The sequence below is a fragment of the Mobula birostris genome, chromosome 12, assembly GCF_030028105.1.
Source record: "Mobula birostris isolate sMobBir1 chromosome 12, sMobBir1.hap1, whole genome shotgun sequence".
In the NCBI taxonomy this organism is placed as follows: domain Eukaryota; kingdom Metazoa; phylum Chordata; class Chondrichthyes; order Myliobatiformes; family Myliobatidae; genus Mobula; species Mobula birostris.
Window position 1 is genome coordinate 13,131,930 of NC_092381.1, and position 22,375 is coordinate 13,154,304.

At 43.8% G+C, this 22,375-nt stretch overlaps 1 protein-coding gene across 1 annotated transcript in view; it reads left to right on the forward strand.

Moving 5' to 3' along the window:
* LOC140206432 (vitellogenin-like) overlaps positions 1 to 22,375 on the forward strand; it is a 175,324-nt gene that overhangs the window by 45,553 nt on the left and 107,396 nt on the right. Inside the window, exons 10-16 of the mRNA XM_072274801.1 lie at positions 1,312 to 1,437; positions 3,554 to 3,772; positions 8,037 to 8,254; positions 10,037 to 10,134; positions 12,999 to 13,324; positions 16,407 to 16,526; positions 20,749 to 20,938. Coding sequence (XP_072130902.1) covers positions 1,312 to 1,437; positions 3,554 to 3,772; positions 8,037 to 8,254; positions 10,037 to 10,134; positions 12,999 to 13,324; positions 16,407 to 16,526; positions 20,749 to 20,938 — 1,297 coding nt within the window. The remainder of the gene's footprint in view (positions 1 to 1,311; positions 1,438 to 3,553; positions 3,773 to 8,036; positions 8,255 to 10,036; positions 10,135 to 12,998; positions 13,325 to 16,406; positions 16,527 to 20,748; positions 20,939 to 22,375) is intronic.

The window sequence follows — 22,375 nt, forward strand, 5'->3', positions numbered from 1 at the left end:
TGTGGGACTTCAGGCATCTGTATCTCCTGCCCAGTGAGAAGATCATATGGCCTAGATGGTGGAGATATTTGATGATGGATGTTCCTTCCTCGATTAATCTGAGGATTCTGTAGTCTTCAAGGTAAGAGATCCACTTCCTGTGTGAAAAACTCATCAGAAGAGTGAAACTTGCCTCCTGGTTCTTATGCACTAAAGTGACAGTGAATATCTCCGTGTAACACACACAAAATGGACGAAGAGCTCAGCAGGTCAGTCAGCAACTTTGGAAACGAATAAACATTCAACATTTCAAGCCGAGAGCTTTCATCTAGAATGGAAAGAAAGGGGGAAGAAGAGGCCCAAAACATCGACCGTTTATTTCCATAGATGCTGCCTGACCTGCTGAGTTCCTCCAGCATTTTGTGTGTATTGCTCTGGACTTGATGTCAGCAAGACCAAGGAGCTGATTAATGACCTCGGAAGGAGGAAATCATGATCCAGTCCTTGTCAGGGGATCAGAGGTGGAAAGGGTCAGCAAGTTTAAATTCCTGGGTGTTATCATTTCAGAGGACCTGTCCTGGGCCCAGCACTTAAGTGCAATAATGAAGAAAGCATGGCAATGCCTTTACTTCATTAGAGAATTGCAAAGATTCAGCATGACATCTAAAACTTTGACAAACCTATAAATGTGTGTGGGGAGTGTATTGACTGGCTGCATCACAGCCTGTTATGGAAACACCAATACCCTTGAACGGAAGATGCTCAGAAAGTAATGAATATAGCCCAGTCCATTACGAGTAAAGCCTTCCCCACCAATGAGGACAATCTACGTGGACCATTGTCGCAGAAAAGTAGCATCCATCATCAGGGACCTCCACCTGTCAGGTCTCTTCTTGCTGCTGCCATCAGGAAGAAAGTACAGGAGCCTCAGGATTCACATCACCAGGTTCAGGAACAGTTATTACCCCTCAGCCATCAGGCCCTTGAACTAGAGTTGATAACCTCACTCAACTTCACTTGCCCCATCATTGAACTGTTCCTCATATTCAAGGACACTTCATCTCACGTTCTCAATAATTTTTTTGCTTTTTTATTCCTTTTTTCTTACATATTTACACAGTTTGTTGTGTTTTACAAATTGGGTGTTTACCCGTCCTGTTATGGTTCTTGGATTTATTGAGTATGCCTGCAAGAAAACAAATGCCAGGGTTGTATAAGGTGACAACCATAATAAAGTTTGATAATAAACTTTGATAATAAAGTTACTTTGAACTTTGGATTGCCAGCTACTGTAGAATCTCTTATGTTAGCGAACATTTCTGTTTTTTTAAGGAACTTCTGTCCAGCCCTTACATGAACAAGAACCCCTTCCTTCGCAAAATCACCTTGCTCTCATATGGATCTTTGGTGCAGAAATACTGCTCGAGAGTCCAGATTTGTCCTGACCAGGCTATCAAGGTATGTGAGTATCGGAAACCTGGTCTGGTTGATTGCATGAGAGTGTGGAGAAATGGGGATGGTTTCTATAATGGTCCTTGTAGAAATACTCATCCTGATCTCATAGACAGAAGAGAGTTCACCGTTACATCTAGAAAGTGCAGTTACATACCAAGCATTTTGCTTGCGCCCGATTCAAGATTCATTTCCAGTACACAAATGTAAAGAAGGATGAAATAATTGTTACTCTGAATCAGCACAAAAAAACACAGAAGATAAATAGCACAAGAATAAATAAATATAAATGCATAAGGTAGCTCATATACATAGATTGATTGAATATCCATAAAGTGACACTAGGCATAAGGTGTCTGTAGATAAGGTGATTGACAGGAAATGATAAAGTAGTGCTGGTGGGTGGGTGATGTGGAGGGGTGAGTTAGTGAGTGGAGGTGTTGATTAGCTCCACTGCTTGGGGAATATAACTGTTTTTGTATCTGGTGGTCCTGGTGTGGATGCTACATAGCCTCCTTCCTGATGGGAGTGGGACAAACAGTCCCTGAGCTGGGTGGGTGGGAATCCTCCTGGTGTCACTGACACCTCTCTGTGTATTTGTCCCTAATGGTGGGTGGCCTGGTATATATACCTTACACTTTATACCTTATTGTCACCAAACAATTGGTACTAGAACGTACAATGATCATAGCGATATTTGATTCTGCGCTTCACAGTCCCTGGATTACAAATATTAAATATTAAAGATATTAAAAATTAGTTAAAATTAGTAAATATTAAAAATTTAAATTGTAAATCATAAATAGAAAATAGAAAAATGGGAAGTAAGGTAGTGCAAAAAAACCGAGAGGCAGGTCCGGATATTTGGAGGGTACGGCCCAGATCCGGGTCAGGATCCGTTCAGCTGTCCTATCACAGTTGGAAAAAAGCTGTTCCCAAATCTGGCCGTACGAGTCTTCAAGCTCCTGAACCTTCTCCCGGAGGGAAGAGGGACATAAAGTCTGTGGGCTGGTGGGTCGTGTCCTTGATTATCCTGGCAGTACCAGTAACTTGGGTGGTTTTGACCACCCGCTGTAGAGCCTTTCTGTCTGCTGTAGTTTCTGTATCATGTAGTGATGCAGCTTGTTAGGATATTGTTTACTGTACATCTGAGAAGGATGTGAATATGAATGGTAGGGCAGGTGACCAGCCCCTGCTGTTAATTTTTATGCTTTATACATTTAAGGTGAGAGGGGGTTAAGTTCAAAGGAAATTTGTGTGGGTCAGTTTTTTTTTTTAGCACAGAGTGTGCTGGGTGTCTGAAATATGTGAAGGCAAACATGAAGGAGGCGTTCTTGGTTGGGGACGTGAACGTGCAGGAATTGGAAGGATATGCACGATATGTAGGCAGAAGACACTAGGTTAGTTGTACATCTGATCGGCACAACATTGTGGCTCCTAGGGCCTGTTCCCGTGCTGTACTGGTCTCTGCCGAGCAACACACAGACAAAATGCTGGAGGAACTCAGCAGGCCAGGCAGCACCTATGGAAAAAAGTACAGTCGACGTGTCGGGCCAAAACTCTTCATCAGGACTACTTCTCTTGTATTTTGCATGTGTTGCTCGGATTTTCAACATCTGCAGATTTTCTCTTGTTTGTGGTCTCTGTCGATGTTCTTTGTCATTGAATTCTTGTCTTATTTTAAATTTTATTGAGAGGTGCAGCCTGGTAACAGGCTCTTTTGTGCCCAATGAGCTCATACTGCCCAATTAGTCCCATGTGACCAACTACTTGCTAACCCATACAGCTTTGGAATGTGGGAGGAAACCAGAGCACCCAGAGGAAACCCATGCAGTTATGGAGAGAACGTACAAACTGCTTACAGACCAACACACACAAAATGCTGGATCAGGTAGCATCTCTGGAAAGGGATAAAGAGTTGACGTTTGGGGCCAAGACCCCCTATCAGGACTTTTTAATTCCTTTGCACAGATGCTGCATTTTGTGTGTGTTAGTCTGGAATTCCAACAGCTGCAGAATCCCCTGTGTTCATGATTTGCTGTGGTGGGATTTGAACCCGGGTCACTAGCACTGTAATAGTGCTATGCTATCCACTATATTACCGTGCTTTTTTTCTCTGCAGCCAATCCATGACCTTGTAGTTGAAGCTGGCAGCAGGGGTCATGAAGAAGAAATAATCCTGGCTCTCAAAGCCATTGGCAATGCAGGCCAGCCAGCCAGCCTGAAGCGCATCCAGAAGCTCCTGCCAGGATTCAGCAGTTCTGCCAACAGCGTCTCAAACAGAGTCCAGATGGAGGCTGTGATGGCCTTGCGTAACATCGGCAAGAGGGAGCCACGCAAGGTGAGAGAAATGGGTTGGAAGACTGGATCTTGAGGATAGCACTGTGGTTGAAGGGTGAGTGGTGGGGGTGGGGTGATATTTCCTGCCACCCTTTCAATGTTAGCACTCAGTAGGCGATTGATCGGAAGTTCAGATCAAAGGCCGAAAGTTGATCGGAAGCCCAAAAATTAGGCCTGACGGCCAGAGCCCCAAGACTGCAGATCTCTGCGAGTCTGCTGGGGATATCAAAGGCCTAATATCTGTGAATCTACAGGGGATGTCGAAGGCCCAAAGTCTACGAATCTACTGGGGAGGTCGAAGGCCCAAAGTCTACGAATCTACTGGGGATGTCGAAGGCCCAATGTCTACAAATCTACTGGGGAAGTCGAAGGCCCAAAGTCTACAAATCTGCTGGGGATGTCGAAGGTCCAATGTCTACGAATCTACTGGGGAAGTCGAAGGCCCAAAGTCTACAAATCTACTGGGGATGTCGAAGGCCCAATGTCTACAAGTCCACAAATCTTCTGGAGGTTGGAGGCCAGAGAAAGTGGCCTGTCCTGAGATTAGAAGATTGGGTATGTGCCCTCAGCACATCGTTGGGTGTATTAACAATATGACCAAAAGACATAGGAGGAGAATTCAGTCCGCTGAGTCTGTTCCATCATTTGATCATGGCTGACCCATTTCCCTCTCAACCTCGTTCTCCTGCCATCTCCCTGTAATCTTTCTCGCTCTAACTAATCAAGAACCTATCAATGCTGCAACTTACCCACCAGCCACAGTTTTGTCCTATCATCTCCTGGCCTTCCTGACAGCCTCACCACACATTGCCTCTGTTTATATATCAACCGCCCCATCCTCACCCCTATCACTGTTTACCATCTCCCTGCCAAATTTCAAACCCTCCCCAACAGCTCTAGCAAACCTGCCTGCAAGGATATTGGCCCCCTTCAGGTACGGGTGTAACCTGCATTCTTGTTCAAGTCAATAATCCAGAAATCTGAATCCCTGCCCCCCACCCCTGCACCAATTCCTCAGCCAAGCATTCATAGACCAAATCATCTATTCTTATCCTCACTGGAGTGTGGCACAGGCAGCAATCCAGAGATTACTTCCCCGGAGGAGTTCCTGCTTTTGAACTCCATTTTCCTCCCTATGTCATTGGTGCCAATATGTACCAGGACTTCTGGTTGCTCAACCTCCCCCTTTAGGATGCTGTGGGACCGATCCCAGGCATACCTGACCCTGGCACTTGGGAGGTAGCATACCATCCGGGCGATGCTCTCTATTATATCCACAAAATCTCATGCTTACTACTCTAACTAAGGAGTCCCATATCACTACTGCAGTCCTCTTCTCCCCGTTCCCTTCCGAGCCACAGTGCCAGAGATCCTGTCACTGCTGCGCCCTCCAGTAGGTTGTCCTCCCCAACAGTATCCAAAACGCTATACTTCTTATTGAGGGGAAAAGCCGTAGGGATATTCTATACTGGCTGCCCAGTTCCCTTCCCTCTCCTGACATGCACCCATTTTTTTGCCTCCTGCAACTTAGAAATTATTACCTCCCTGTAACACCTATCTATCACTTCCTCAGTCCCTGTATGAGGCTAAGGTCAGTGAGCTGCAGCTCTAGTTCTTAACGCATTCTCTGAGGGGCTGCAGCTCGGTGTACCTGGTGCAGATATGGCTATCCAGGAGGCTGGAGGTCTCCCAGAATTCCTACATTTCATACAAAGAACACAACACAGCCCTGGAGCCACTCTCACTGCACTAATTATGTACTAACAGACAAAGAATGAAGAAGAAGAAACTTACCAGATACGTACCTCACCCAAGCCTGATGAGCCAAAGCCTCTCCACTCTAACACTGCTTACTCCAACAATGGCCGCTCCACTTGTCCCTGCCTTACTTTTATTTGTCCTTGCTAATGAATTATGATTTGATTGGGTCACTGGAAAATGTCGAAAGCCCATGAGCGTTCATTTCCAAATCTCACTCACGGACCTGTGAGTCACCTCCTCTCTTGCTCCTGATTCGACTGAGCTGCTGGAAAAATTGGTTTGTTAACACAAATGATGCATTTCACTGTATGTTTCGATGTACATGTGACAAATATAGAGTATCTCACTCAAAGATCTGTAAGTCGCCTCCTCTCTCATCATGGTTCGATTGGGCTGTTGACAGAATTTCAGAGAAGTTGAGCGGCTTGGAACTTTTTTCATTATAGTTTGGGAGACTGAGGACTGACCTTAGAGAGATGTATAAAATGATGAGGGCCGTAGATAGTGAATATGCACAGTTTTTCCCCAGGGCTTAGGGGTCAAGAACTAAAGGGCACAGGTTTAAGGTCAGAGGGGAGAGAATAGGAACCTGAGAGGCAACTTTTTCACCCAGAGAGTGATCTGTATCTGGAATGAGGAAATGATTGAGGCAGATACACCAACAAAATTTAAAAAGCACTTCGGCAGGTACATGACTAGAAGAGATTCATAGAGTTATGGGCAAATGGCACAAGCTTAGATGGGATTCTTGGTCGGCGTGGACCAGTTGGCTGAGCTTCTGTGCTGCAAGACTCAAAGACACTAATCGGTAAAGGCATCTTTCTCTGTCATATTTTCTACAATGCACTAATAACACTGGACAACTAATTTTTTCGAAAGTGTTGCTACCTCAGAATTTTGTTTTTTGTTTCTGGTAGACTGCTTGAAGCTGAACACAAAAATACTTTCAGACTATTGGTATCACATAGGCATTTGGAGAAAAAAGAAATTAACTTTTATTGAATATAACGTGTTAAATTACATAAGTGCTGACACTTCGCAATGGTTCAACGAAGCTAAAAATGTTTTGTTGATGATTTTTGTTTGTACTCAGTGACTGAGGCTTCTCACTTGTGTCCAACAATGCTGAGCCAGCATTGATGGATTGCAGTTGCCCTGATACCACTTCTCCATGACCACAACATCCTGATGAAACTTTTCAACATGCTCATCACTGAGAGCAGCAAGATATGCATGGAGGAAGTCTTAAACGGGAATGCAGAAAATGAATGACATGTTGCATTTCATGGTTTTGTATGCTTGCAGTATGTAGTTTGTTGCACTAGTTGCCAAGGAGATTTTCAACAACATCCTTGAATGCCTTCCATGTGATTTTCTCCGGTCCCACAAGAAGTTTTTCAAATTACCTGTCACTGATGACCGGCTTGATTTGTGGACCAACAAAAACGCCTCCCTTAATCTTGGCATCAGTTACTCTGACTTGAATTCTGAAGTGAAATAACAAATATGGGTAATTTCAAAACATGGTGTGTGACAGAAATTTCATGGAGATTCTCATGATCTATAAGATACACCCAAAAGTATTAAGGAAGCAAAATCTTTGTTGTCCAGTGTAACGGCTTTTTGACCCTAGAACCCTCTGGCAGGTCCAGTGATCATGAAAGGTGTGATAGGAGGTTCAAGATTCAATATTGTTTAATGTCATTTCCAGTACACAAATGTAAAGGAAAATGAAATAATTGTTAGTCCAGATACAATGCAGCATAAAAAACAACACAATAATCATAAAAAACAATAAAGATAAACACATAAGATAGCTTATACACATGGATTGATTGTACAGGCACAGGAGTGTCTGTACATAAGGTGACTGACAGGAAAAGATGGTGGTTGGGGGTGTGGGCTAAGGGGTGGAGGTGTTGATCAGCCTTATTGCTTGGGGAAAGTAACTGCTTTTCGGTCTGGTGGTCCTGGTGTGGATGCTGCATGTCCTCCTCCCTGATAGCAGTGGGACAAACAGTCCATGAGCAGGGTGATTGGGATTCTTCATGACATTGCTTGCCCTATACCAGCATCTTTCTCTATCTAGGTCTTTGATGGTGGGTAGGCTGGTGCCAGTGATGCTTTGGGAAGTTCTGACTACATGTTATAGAGCCTTCTTGTTTGCCGCGGAGCGGTCTCTGTTCCATGCAATGAAGCAGCTTGTTACCATGCTTTCTGCTGTGCATTTGTAAAATGGTGTGAGTGTAGATGTGATTGTCCAGCCTCCTCAGAAAGTGGAGGCATTGGTAAGCTTTCCTGATGGTGCAGGGTGTGTTCTGGGACCATGAGTGGTTGTGTGAGATGTGTACTCCCAGGAGTCTAAAGCTGCTCACTGCTGCGCCACTGAGTTAAGAGGGGTGTGAGTGACACAAGCTCTCCTGAAGAGGGATGGTAGAAACATAGGTCTTACCACTTGTGACCATTCTACATAACCAAAATCCTGGCCATAATCTCTCACACAGGTGCAAAACGTTGCCATGCAGTTACTTATGAACAAAAAGAACCGTGCAGAAATGCGAATAAGGGCCTTTGTTGTGTTGATGGAAACCAAACCATCCATGGCCTTGGTGGCCACAGTGACTGACGCATTGATCGGAGAGACCAACTTGCAGCTGACCAGCTTTGCCTATTCCTACATGAAATCACTGTCGGGAACCTTAGTGCCAGAGCAACAATCACTGTGAGTACAGAACAATCTCATGCCAGTGAGCTATTATGTTTTTAAACTGTAGCTTATAACATATTTACTTACTACCCACTAGGCTACTGGTATTTGGAGCAGCAATGAAGGTCCTCCATCTCTGTCTGTACAGAAAGGTTCCTCATTGCTGTTTCCATAGCAATTGTTTTTTGACCAGTCAGGGTTGTTAGCCCTGAGCTGAACCCCCAAACCTGGAGGACCAGTGGACCACTCTCAGCCTGGTCTCTACTGTTTGACCTGCCTGGCATGGGTAACCCTACCAAGAGCCAAAGCACAAAGCTCTGACTCCAGCCAACGTAGCTCTCCAGGTCATTGAGGCAAACCCTACGACAAGGATGTAATCCTCTTGGAGGAGCTTATAACAGAGATTAGGACATTTAAGAGATTCTTAGATAGACATGTGGATCAGAATCAAAATCAGGTTTATTATCACTAACATACAGAGTCCACTGCCAAGAAGGCCCACGAGTGCCCTTACTTCCTGAGGAAACTAAAGAAATGTGGCCTGTCCCCTAAAACCCTCACTAATTTTTATAGATGCACCGTAGAAAGCATTCTTCTAGGGTGCATCACAACCTGGTATGGAAGTTGTCCTGTCCAAGACCGGAAGAAACTGCAGAAGATTGTGAACACGGCGCAGCACATCACACAAACCAATCTTTCATCCTTGGACTCACCTTACACCGCACACAGTCGGAGCAGTGCTGCCAGGATAATCAAGGACACGACCCATCCAGCCAACACACTTTTCATCCCTCTTCCCTCCGGGAGAAGGCTCAGGAGCTTGAAGATTCATACAGCCAGATTTGGGAACAGCTTCTTTCCAACTGTGATAAGACTGCTGAACGGATCCTGACCCGGATCTGGGCTGTACCCTCCAAATATCCGGACCTGCCTCTCGGTTTTTTTGCACTACCTTACTTTCCATTTTTCTATTTTCTATTTATGATTTATAATTTAAATTTTTAATATTTACTATCGATTTGCACTCCAGGGAGCACGAAGAGCAGAATCAAATATCGCTGTGATGTTTGTACTTTCTAGTATCAATTGTTTGGCGACAATAAAGTATAAAGTATGGATGTGCATCTCACAGGAGAGAGTGTTAGAGACAGAAATAATCAGAATTAGAATCAAGTTTATTATCACTCACTTGTGTAACTTGTAATTTGACGTTTTGCAGCAGTGGTGATGAGCAGATGAAACGTTACTATAATTTTGCACTACTTATTACTTGAGGAGGGGAAAAAGCTTTTCCTAAAATGTTAAGAGTGGATCTTTGGGCTCTAGTACCTTCTCCCTGATGGTAAAGAGAAGAGGACGGCGTTCCTGGGTGCATCATGGATGTGGCCTTTTTAAAATAAATACTGCACAAAGAGGGCAAAATGTTGAGGTAGTGTCCATGATTCATAGACTGCTCAGAAATCTGATGGCAGAGAGGAAGACATTGTTTCTGATCCATCGGGAATGGGTCTTCAGGCTCCTGTACTTCCTCCCCGATAGTGGTTTTGAAGAAGATATGTCCCATGTAGTGAGGCCCTGAATGATATATCAGCTTTAAAAGCTCATACTCAGATAAGAAGAGCTTGAGATAGAGGAAGTGAGTTTATGATGCACAATACCATCACAAGGGAATGAAAGCCCTCCTCTGCTGTGAATACTTATGGATCTACCAGTGTCCCTGGGCTATACAACTCCGTGTCTCTGTGGCCCTGTAACCTGCAGCTGAACAAACACTTCCCTCCCCTCTGATTTTTGCAGGGCTGCCGTTTTCAACACCGCAGTCAAACGACTGAGTCGGAAATGCGACACTCTCAGTTACCAGTACAGCAAAGGAATTCACTTTGGCTTGTTTAGTGGTAAGTGGGAGTGAGGATCTGTCGCTGTTCCCTTTATTGCTGTTCCTTTCTTTGCACCCTTTTACAAACGAACAATGGGAAGAAGTTTCAGCAGTGAACATGGTGGCAATTCATCCCCCCCCAATCAATGTCACAGTAAACAAATATTGAATAATAGTATTTAATTTAACATAATTTAATAATATTAATAAAGCATTAACAATAGTTATACTAGTAAATACCTACCATGTGGGCGGCATGATAGGGTGACAGCTAGAGTAATTGGATTATGCCGCCAATGATCCTATTTCAATTCCCACTGCTATCTGTAAGGAGTTTAAACATTCTCCACATAACTGATTTGTTGTCCTCTCGGTGCTCTGGTTCCCTCCTACTCTCCAAAGAGGTACAGGTTATGGTTAAGTTAGTAAGTTGCGGGCAAGCTATGTTGGCGCCAGAAGCATTGCGACACATGCGGGCTGCACTCCACACAATCCTTGGGTTGTCAAAGCAAACGACACATTTCACTGCATGTTCTGCCTCTTGTGTGTACCATTTCAAAGTTGTGGCCTTGGGTTTCAGGTTTCTGTTTTAAACCTAGACATCATGAAAGTACATTCAGTAAATCTGAGACTTGTAGAACAAGGAATCCAGTTAAAGTTCAGCTTATTGTCATTCAAGCAAAAACACATGTATACAACATGAAACAGCTTCCCTCTAGACCAAGGTACACCACACAGTACATATACCTACAATAATCTGCAAAAGTCTTAGGCACATGTAAAAAAAATTCTGTAAAGTGAAGATGCTTTCAAAAATAATGAAATGAAAAGCTTCTGAATATCAAAAAATTACTAGAAAGAGCAGTAAGCAGTAAAAAAACTAAATCAGATCAATATTTGGTGTGACCTCCCTTTGCTTTTAAAACTGAAACTCTCTCGTTCTGTTGGCTGCGTAAGTCTAAGGAAGATGATCTCTGGCCCCTCCAAACGTGAGATTGGGGTACAGGCCCACCCCGACACCCCCTGTTTGTGTGGCTGCTGTATGATTCATTACCCTGTTACAGGTAAGTACCACGGAATAACAGGCAGTACACTGCATACAATTAAATTATTTAGCTTTATAATTCTTAATTTGACTAAAACGTTAGTGAAATGTCAGGCACACAACATGATAACACACTCCCTTCATTGGATTGCTCACATTCCAAAGCCCCCGCTATCTCTAACAATAACCCAAACACTGCTTCTACAGAAAAACCATTACGTTAGCAATGAAACCTTTCCCAGGGTGTTACACCTGCGTCAATTCTATTAGGGTACACGGGCATGCAGTCTTCTAAGAAAATCAGCTGGTAGGTTGTTCCAAGCACCTTGGAGAACATGCCACAGTTCTTCTGCAGATTTCAGTTGTCTCACCATGTAAACCCGGTCAGCCTCAAAGATGTTGAGATCAGGGTTCTTTGGAGGGCATACCCTCTCAAACCATATAAAAACTCTCGGGTGCCTCAGACTCTTGCACAGTACTGTAACTCACACACATAACACATTAAGTAATATTGTCACAAATCAATTAACAAATAATAAGGTGTATTTACGACGCAAGTTAAAAAGTAAACAGTATAATGCTACCAACGCCTCATACATGATGAGGCCTGGGTGATGGCAGAAAATCAGGAAATAAACATTAAATCTGCTGATTATCCTTGCCAGCCACACAACATCTATCTATTCTTTAGATTCAAATTCAGATTTATTTATCATACGTACATCAAAACTTATAATGAAATATGTCATTTGCATTAACAACAACACAACCGAGGAGTGTGCTGGGGGTGGGGGGTGTTACAAGTGTCACCACACATTCTATTGCCAAGATAGCATGCCCACAATGCTCGGCAGAACAACACAGACCACAACAAGCAACCAAGCAACACAGCAAGCCCCTTTCCTCTTTCCCACATGCCTAAGTTGTCCTTCAACTTCAAGACAGGCCTCCAGCCTCCAATCTCCAGGCTTTTGCAATTGGACTTCAACTTCGGGATGTCCGATCAAACTTTGGGATCTGACTTTCAAATTGTCCTTTCGTCCACCCACAGGCTGGGAGACATTCCTCACTCACTCTCCGCATGACTCCAAACTAACCATGACATTTACTTGCCCGCAAGAAGAAACAACAGATGAGGAATAAAAAATTGCACAAATCTCCACGATTTCATCATCCATTGCTGCCTCGCTCTGCACACAGATAACACCACTTACATCGGGCTATCATTAAGATAGAGGGGGCTGTTTATTTAACGAGTTTAAAATGTCGTGTTGATAACAGCACAAACCTGGTAGATTTGATCTTTTTCATAAGCACAGGAGATTCTACAGTTGCTGTAAATCCAGAACAACACACACAAAATGCTGGAGGAACTCGGCAAGTTAGGCAGCCTCTATGGAAATAAATGAACATCAACATTTTAGGCCAAGTGGTGATAAAGTCAGCCTGAAATGCCAACTGGTTTCTCATTTCCAGAGATACTGCCTGACTTGGTGAGTTCCTTCAGCATTTTGTGCACTTTAATCCTTATCATTATATTTTTATATCTTTAAAAACACTCTACCTTATATATCTCATAATTTTATATACTTCTATTGGGTTTCCCTTCTGCATCCGACACTCAGACAAGTCTTTTTTTCATGATAACAACTTTTAAAAGAGAGTTTGGGCAGGTATATGGATAGGAAAGGTTTAGAAGATTATGGGCAATATGCTGGCACATGGGACAAGCTTGAATGGGCAGTAAGGATCAGTTGGTCTGAAGGGCCAGTTTACATGCTTTATGACTGTGTAACTCTTTAGCAGAACCATTTGAATGTTGAGAACTATTCTTGCAGATTGGTTTCTGGCTGGAATCGATACCAACCTTTATTTACTGAAGAAATTAGATGGTATTCTTCCGACTTCAGCCATAGCCAACTTCAGACATTATGGCCTTGGAGCTCTCATAGACTTTCTGGAGGTAATTCCACCGCGAAGTATCTGTCCGCATGAGTTGTCACCTGCATCCGACTCTCCAACTGTCGAGGTTACTGACGAACATCTGGTTATCTTTATAAAGGTTGGTATCCATGTCGAAGGAATACAACAAGCCTTTTCAAAGAGCAAACCAGCCTTCTGGAAGGGACCGAAGAAAAACAGCACGGAGCGGATTTTGGAAAAGGTAAGGATGATGATTCTTCATTCCACAGTGCTCTCTCATGGTCTGACGATCAAAATCAGCATCAGGTTTATTGTCACTGATAAATGTCACGAAATGTGTTGTCTTGTGGCTGTACACAAAAATTACTACAAATTAAAGTAAGATGTATGTACTTGCTGGCTTCTCCCAGCACATCCTTGGGTGGGTTGGCTGTGAATGAAAAGAATACATTTTACTGTTTCGATACACGTGTGATGAATGAATCCGAAATCTATGAGGATTTATTTATTGGAAAACTACTCCAGTGATCTGGACAAATAAGAAAAAGTGATTTAAAATCCTACATTCTCCATTTGGTAACTTGAATTCAGTTTTTTAAAAATCTAGAAATAAGAAACTACAATCAATTAAAGGTTCAAAGGTTAATATCAAAGCATGCATCCATTCACAACTCTGAAATTTGGATTCTTCAGATAGCCACGAAACAAAGAAAGAACATGAAAGTCGTTCAAAGAAAAACATCAAACCCAACTCCCCCGGACAAAAAAAGAACGACATCCCAATCATCAACCCCCCCCCCCCCCAAAACCAATGCCTCCACACAAAATGGAATAGGAACATCAACCCCCCCACCCACACAAAAACTAACAGAACAGCACATCAACCCCCAATCATCATCCCCTCACGCAACAAAATGGAAAAGGAACAGGTGATAAAAAACACAGAACATAAAAACCATAAGGCTGTAAAAGTCCACAGTCCATAAATGCAATAGTCCAATCCATACGTGCAGAATCACAATACCATCCTACGATACCACCAACAGTCATCGAAGGAGCAGGTTACCATACGAGGCAGAGGCCTACCCACCTGCCACAGCGAGCCACACAGCGACAGGCTGCTCACAGGCGCCTTCCCGGAAACTGATCAAAAGGCAGGCAGTCGGCACTGAAACTCTCACTCACCTTCTGCATTCATCTCGATGTCTCAGCCTTCCTCGATGCCTTTATCAGCTATTAGTGGATGCTTTCAATGGCTGGACAGAGTAACACATTGGTTCATGCCTTGTCTCGAAGTTTCTTCACATCGAAGCCATCCAAGCACGCACTCACTTCCTGGAACCTTCTCGGGGACGGCAAAGCGCTGGATCACTCACATAACCTCCAAGCTGTAACTCGCAGGCTCTAACAGGCCCAGAAACATATTTAAGGTGAAAAACAGACGTTAAAGAAGTAAAAAAGCTATCTTCATGAGCTATCCGAAAGATGTCAACTGAGAGAGCATTGCACGTTGGTGGATTACTCGAAAAATCCACGAATTTCCTCTAATCTATTTCTTCATCTTATGCTCATTACTCCACCTGAGGCTTAGATCGCCAATAGCAGCTCACCAGGGTCCTCGGTCCTGGGCCAAAGGTTCATCAGCTCCGTGGCTTCTGTTGCACAACTTCATATGTCTTCCTGGCGAAGATAAATTCCTTTCCAAGGAACGAGGACTTTGGAGATTCTGTTGGCATTTCTGTGGCACTGGCTTTTTACGGGATGGAGTTGCTAGCCCCATGTCCAACCCAACTCCTCGCACAGCTGGGGCAGAAGAGGAATGCAGACAAACTGCTGGAAGAACTCAGCAGTCCAGGCAGCACCTATGGAAAAAAGTACACTCGATGTTTCAGGCTGAAGCCTTTCAGCAGGACTGGAGAAAAAAAGCTGAGGAGTAGGTTTAAAAGGTGGGAGGGGTGGGGGAGAGGGGATTGAGAAAGATCAGGTGGTGGGTGAAACCTGGAGGGGGAGAGATGAAGTAAAGAGTTGGGAAGTTGATTGGTGAAAGAGACAGAAGGCCATGGAAGAAAGAAAAAGCTGGAGGAGCACCAAAGGAAGCAATGGGTAGGCAAGGAGATAAGGTGAGGGAGGGACAAAACCTTATATTCCGTTTGGGTAGCCTCAACTGATGGCATGAACATTGATTTCTCAAACCTCTAGTAATGCCTCCAACACCCCCCCCCACCCCTTCACCATTCCCATCCCCTTCTCCCTACCTGAAAATTCTAATCTCTTACTGAAAATGCTGGAAACACTGAGCAGGTCAAGCAGCATCTGTAGAGAGAGAGAGAGGTAGAGTTATAATTTCAGGTCAAAGACCCTCCCCTATTTGCCTATCACTCCTCCTCAACTGGACCACCTATTATTTGTCAGCTTACACTCTATCCCCTCCCTCCACCTTTTTATATGGGTGAACTCACCTCTACCTTGCAGTCCCGATGAAGGGGCTCGACCCAAAATGTTGGCTGTCCATTTCCCTCCAGAGATGCTGCCCTGACCTGCTGAGTTCCTCCAGCATCTTACTTGTTGCTCAAGATTCCAGCAGACTTGAGTGACTGCATGTACCCTTTCTGACTTGCTGAGTGTTTCCAGGATCTCCTGCTTATTTTATTTCAAGCACTTTTTTTGCTGACCTCAGGATAAGCGTGGTTGTGAGCTCCCTTTAAATCACTGGTGGATCTATTGCTGCAGCATTGCTGGGAAGTTCTAGAATGTCCCCAGTATAGAGGTACATCCTGATTTGTCACTTGGAGAGAAACTTGTCAGCAAAATCCCAATGGGTTGTCTTGGTCATTTCCTTTGGAAGGGCAAAGCCATGGATTTGGAAAACGTTTGTGAGTTCGAGACACCAGATTCTACAGTTGCTGGATAGCTGGAGCCACACACACAAAATGGTGGAGGAACTCAACGGGTCAGGCAGCATCGATGTTGGAAATGGACAGTCAAGATCTTGCATCTGGACTTCAGTTTGTCCCCTCAGCCCTCTGACTCACTGACGTCCTCTGGTCTCATGCCTGACACCAGCTCTAACCCGGACCATATCTTCATCATCCCCTCAAGCCTTCGTGAGTTGTTAAATTGCACCATGTAAATGGTGCACACTGTGGCTATGATTTTGAGAAAGGTCAATCAATGATCCAGCCGTTATCCTTCCTCCTATCTACAACTGACACATGAACCATTCATTCCCCATCAGATCGTGTCTAAGGGTAATTCTCAGGTTTTCATTGTAGACTTCCAAAGGTTCCACATTGCTTCTTCCTCTTCTCTTGGTCCCCCTTTAGGTGTCTGATTGGAAATCGATGCCTGCAATTAAACCATCGGTGAGCGTTTACATCAAACTGTTTGGCCAAGAGATCACTTATGGCGAGCTCAATCAGAATGATATTCAAGAAATCATGAAGGTATGAAATGAGGAATTGAAATTGCTTTTTTTTTTTTGGATCCTTTTAAGAGCAAAACTTGAAGTTTCTAACATAGGCAAAAGTTCAGAATTTAAGACCTGATAGAAGGCTACAAGATGATGAGAGGAAAAGACGGGGAGACGGACAGAATCTTTCTCCAAGAGTAAAGATATCAAATGCTAAAGAGCAACGCTACAAAAAGCTGAAGGAATTCTGTGGATTGGTCTGCATCTATGCAAGGACTTGGACAGATTGGGAGAATGGGCAAAAAAGTGGCAGATGAATACAGTGTAGGAAGTGTACGGTCACTTTGGTAGAAAGAATAAAGGCACAGACCATTTTCTAAATGTGGAGCAAATTCGGAAATCAGAGGTGAAAAGGGACTTATGAGTCCTTGTGCAGGATTCCTTAAAGGTCAGTTTGCAGGTTGAGTTGGTGATAAGGAAGGCAAATGCAATGTTAGCACTCATTTTGAGAGGACTAGAATATAAAAGCAATGATGTAGTGCTGAAGCTTTATCAGACCTCATTTGGAGTAATATGAGCAGTTGTGGACATAGCTATGAAAAGATGTGTTGGCATTAGAGAGGATGTTTCTGAAAATAATCCTGGGAAAGAAACAGTTAATGTATGAGGAATGTTAAATTGCTCTGGCCCTGTACTTGCAGGAGTTTAGAGGAATGGGGAGAAATCCTATCAAGTATTGAAAGGCTTAGATAGAGTGAACTTGAAGACGTGTTGGAAAATGTAGAAGGGTTTGACCCAAAAGCAGGGCACTGAAGGGGATTTAGCAGTGAACAATATTTTAGTAATAAACTACAAAAATAACAAGCCACGAGAGGCTACAAAACAAGAGGGAGCAGATACTTAACACAACAAGGTAACCAAAGGCGAAAAGCATCTGGTTCATGGAACAAAGGTTGTTAAATGGGCAGCAGGTGATGAGCTGGAAACCAGTGGCAGGTGAATCCTATTTGCTGGGTGGAGACTGGGAGGTGCCTGCCTGTGCAGGCTTGACAGGAGCATGTTTCCAACAGCGGGGAAGTCTAGGACCAGAGGTTCCCAGAATACAAGAATGTCCTTTTCAAATAGAAATGAAAAGGAATTTGTTTTAACGAGAGCCTGGTGAATATGTGGAATTCAATGCTGCAGATGGCTTTGAAGATCAAGTCATATTTAAAGTGGAGGTTGGTAGATTCTTGATTAGTAAAGGCATTAAAAGCTATGGGGAGAAGGCAGGAGAATAGGATAGGATAGGATGGATGTGGAGAGGATGTCTCCTACAGAGGAGGAGTCTAGAACCAGAAGGCACTGCCTCAGAATACAGGAAATCCGTTTAGAACAGAGATAAAGAGGAATTCCTTTAGCCAAAGGGTGGTGAATCTGTGGAGTTCATTGCCACAGATATCTGTAGACAACAAGTCATTCGGTATATTTAAAGTGGAGGTTGATAGGGTCTTCATTTATAATGGTGTCAGGTTAATGATACAGATTATAGAATTAATGGGAGGATTTTTAGCAGTGTAGGGGAACAGAGGGATCTTGAGATGCACATCCATAGATCCTGCAGGGTTGCAATGCAAGTTCATGGGGTGATTAAAAAGGTGAATGATGTGTTGGCCTTCATTAGTTGGGGGATTGAGTTCAAGGGCTGTGAGGTAATGTTTCGGTGAAGCTACACTTGGAGCATTGTGTTCGGTTCTGGTCATCTCATTATAGGAAGGATGTGGAAGCTTTAGAAAGGGTTCTGAGGAGATTTACCAGGATGCTGTCTGGATTAGAGAGCATGTCTAATGAGGAACCGTTGAGCAAATTAGGGTTTTTCTCTTTGGAGTGAAGGAGCATGAGAGGTGACTTGATAGAGGCATACAAGATGATAAGAGGCATGGATTGAGTAGCTAGCCAATCCCTTCTTCCCAGGGCAGCATTGGCTAACATGAATAGGTGTAAGTTTAAGGTGATGGAGGAAAGTATGGGGGACAGATGTCAGAGGTAGGTTTTCTACACAGAGAGTGGCAAGTGAATGGAATATTCTGCCCGGTGTGCTGGTAGAGGCATTAGGGACATTTAAGAAACTCTTAGGGAGGCTCATGGATAACAGAAAAATGGTGGGTTGTGTGAGGGAGAAGCATCATGTTGACCTTGGAATAGGTTAAAATGTCAGCATGACATCGTGAGCCAAATGACCCATACTGTGTCATACTGTTCTACACTCAGAGGTCACTTTATTAGGCACACCTGTGCGTCTGTTCATTATGCAAATATGTATTCAGTCAATCAAAGCTTGCAGACATGATCAAGAGGTTCAGTTGTTCAGACCAAACAACAGAACGGAGAAAAAAAACAGAGATATAAATTAGTTTGACCATGGAATGATTGTTGGTGCCAGACCGGGTGGTTTGAATATCTCAGTAACTGCTGATCTCCTGGGATTTTCATGCGCAATGGTCTCAAGAGCTTATAGAACATGGTGTGAAAACCAGAGAAAAACATGCAGTGAGTAGCAGTTCTGTGGGCAAAAACACCATGTTAATGAGAGAGGTCAGCAAAGAATAGCCATACTGGTTCAAGCTGACCGGAAGACATCAGTACCGCAAGTAACCACGCGTTACTGCAGGGGTGTGCAGAAGAACGTTGTTGAATGCACAACACATTGAACCTTGAAGTGGATGGGCTACAGCAGCAGAAGACCATGAGCATAAACTTAGTGATCACTTTATTCATTACAAGAGGTAAAGTGGTCACTGAGAATCCGTTCTGTGTTCTAGATCTCTATGCAGGCCTTGGTTGGTGATATTATAGAGCCACTGGACAGCTGATTAGTATTCTTGCAGTATGTTCCAGGGATACTTTTCCAAGAAATACAATATTATAGTGTTCATGGTGGAGGAAGGGAAGCACCTTTCTTTGAAAAAGGAGGATATTTCCTTTTTTCTAGAATGAAAAGCATCATCCTGAGAGCAGATGCAGTGGAGATAGAGGAATTGAGAGAAGGGGCTGATGTTTTTACAAGTAATAGGGTGGGAAGAGGTATTGCCCAGGTAGCTGTGAGAGTCCGTGGGTTTATAATAGACATCAGTGGATAACCTGTCTCCAGCGATAGAGACAGTAAGATCGAGAAAAGGGAGGGAAGTGTCGAAAATGGACCAGGTAAATTTGAAGGCAGGGTGGAAGTTGGAGGCAAAGTGAATAAGTTGACAAGTTCAGCATGGATGCAGGAAGCAGCACCAATGCAGTCATCGATGTAGCGTAGGAGAGGTACGGGACGGTCACCAGTGTAGGCTTTTCCAAAGTGATTGCAAAATCTGACATCTCCCACTTTGATGATCGCTCAAGCAATGATCTACTGTATGTTTTCCCAACCATCCCCTAGTTATGATATGATTATGAAGACATGTCCTCTTTTATTGTCATTGAGTAATGCAAGCATTAAAAAATGATACATTATTTCCTCCGGTGTGATATCACAAAACACAGGACAAACCAAGACTGAAAAATCTGACAAAACTACATAATTATAACATATAGTTACAAACAGTGTAAAAATACCATAACTTGATGAAGAAGTCCATGAGCACAGTAAAGTTCAAAGTTTCTCAAATGTCCCACATCTCACGCAGATGGGAGAGGGAAGAGAAACTCTCCCTGCCATGCCGACCACAATCCGACCCTGAGTCATCCGAAAACTTCGAGCTCTGATCAGCTCTCCGACACCGAGTACTGAGCGCCATCTCTATCCGAACGATTCAACCTCCTTCTCGGTCGCAAAAAGTAGGCAAGGCTGGGGATTTTGAGGCCTACCCTCCGAAAGATTCACGACCACACAGTAACGACAGCAGCAAATGAGCGTTTCAGAAATTTCTCCAGATGTTCCCCTGTGCTTTCACGTCCATTCTCCATCAAATCAGAATTGTCCACGGCCCCTATTTAACGGATACGATATCATTTTCACAGGAGAGCTGCGCACGCACGACACACTGCCATCTTCTCCTCCCGAATAAGGATCCAGATCTAAAATTCCTTTCTACTTCTGGAGCCTGGAATCCCAGCATAGAGCCTCTTGTGTCTATTTTGACCTTTGTTCACTCAATCCATTTGCTTCCATTCACAAGTGCGACAGGAAGCAAAAATTCCCCAGCTAGGGATTCCCACTCTCTCATGTCATCGACTGTATAAGGATTGAGCAAGGTCACTCACTTTTGCCTTGGTTTCCTTTATTGCAGATGATTAGCAACCAAGGAAAACTGGATGGACTTCTCAGGAAAATTATCAACCATCTTCAACGTGGGATTTCAATGAAATGTACCAAATCCTTGCTGGTATCTGAGGTTCGACACATGGTGCCAACATCACTTGGTCTCCCCTTGGAGCTGGCCTTCTATTACACTACAGTGTCAGTTGTACAAGCACACGGTAATTATCCCTTGGGCATTTACAGCAAAGTCTTTGAAATAAGGTTTGGAAATAAGTGCCGGAGAAATAAAACTGAGAGTATTGCAGACACAATTGACTACAGGTGCCAGAATCTGGAGAAAGAGAGAATCAGGAATTGCAGGTTTTCGACCAAAATGTCAACTGCTCTTTTCTGCCACAGATGCTGTGTGACTTGCAGAGTTCCTGCAATGGAAGGCCAGCATTTCTTGCCCCTTCCTAGTTGCCCTTGAGAAAATGGTGATGTACCATGCCTCAAGAAACTGTAGGATTTTCAATCAATCTGTCACTAATCACGTCACTAGCTCATTTTCACTGAATTGCCATTAGATGCAGACGTGATCAGTATGTAGACTAATGGGGGTACTTGAAATATGGCAAAGATCTCATTACAATAAGTGACTCAGCTTTTTCCCCAGTCATTCTCTCCTCTAGCCCATCCCACCAGGCAGAAGATACTAAAATTGAGAACATGTATCATCAGACTTGATGACAACTTCTAGAAGACTCTGAATGGACCTCTTATACAATGAATATGAAACCTTGATCCTCCCACGATTTCCTTGTCCATTCATCCCTCCCCACGAACCTCCCTCCCGGCACTTATCCCTGCACGTGGCTTAAGTGCTACACTGCTCATACACCTCCTTCATCTCTTCCATTCAGGGCCCCAAACAGTCCTTCCAGGAGCTGCAAATCTGCTGGGGTCGTCTATTGTGTCCAGTGCTCCTGATACGGACTCCACTATGTTGGTAAGGCCCGTCATAAATTGGAGGGACCGCCTCATCAACCACCTCTGCTCCATCCACCACAAGTGGAATTCGCCAAAGGCCAATCATTTTAATTCCAGTTCCCATTACCCTTCCGATTCGCCGGTCCACAACCTCCTCTTGTGATACGATGAGGTCACCCTCAGGGTGGAGGAGCAACACCTTAGATTCCATCTGGGTACTTCCAACCTGATGACAAAATATTGATTTCTTCTTCCTGTGAACAAATCCCACCCTCCCCACCTATTCCCCACTACGATCTTTCTCTTCTTCTCACCCTCCTATTACTTCCCCCGGGTTCTCACCTTCTTCCCTTTCTCCAATTGTCCACTCTACTCTCCTATCAGATTCTTACTTCTCTAGTCCTTGACCTTTCCTACCCACCTGGCTTCACCTATCTCCTTCCAGCCAGTCTTCTTCCCCTCCAACCCACCTTTTTGTTTTATCATCTTTCCCCCTTCCTTCTCAGTCCTGAAGAAGGGTCTCAGCCCAAAAAATCGACTGTTTATTCATCTCCATCAATGCTGCCTGACCTGCTGAGTTCCTCCAGCATTTTGTGTGTGGTGCTCTAGATTCCCAGCATCTGCAAAATCTCTTGTGTTTATGATTTGTAAATCTTTCCTATTTCTGATATGGACTGACCTATTGT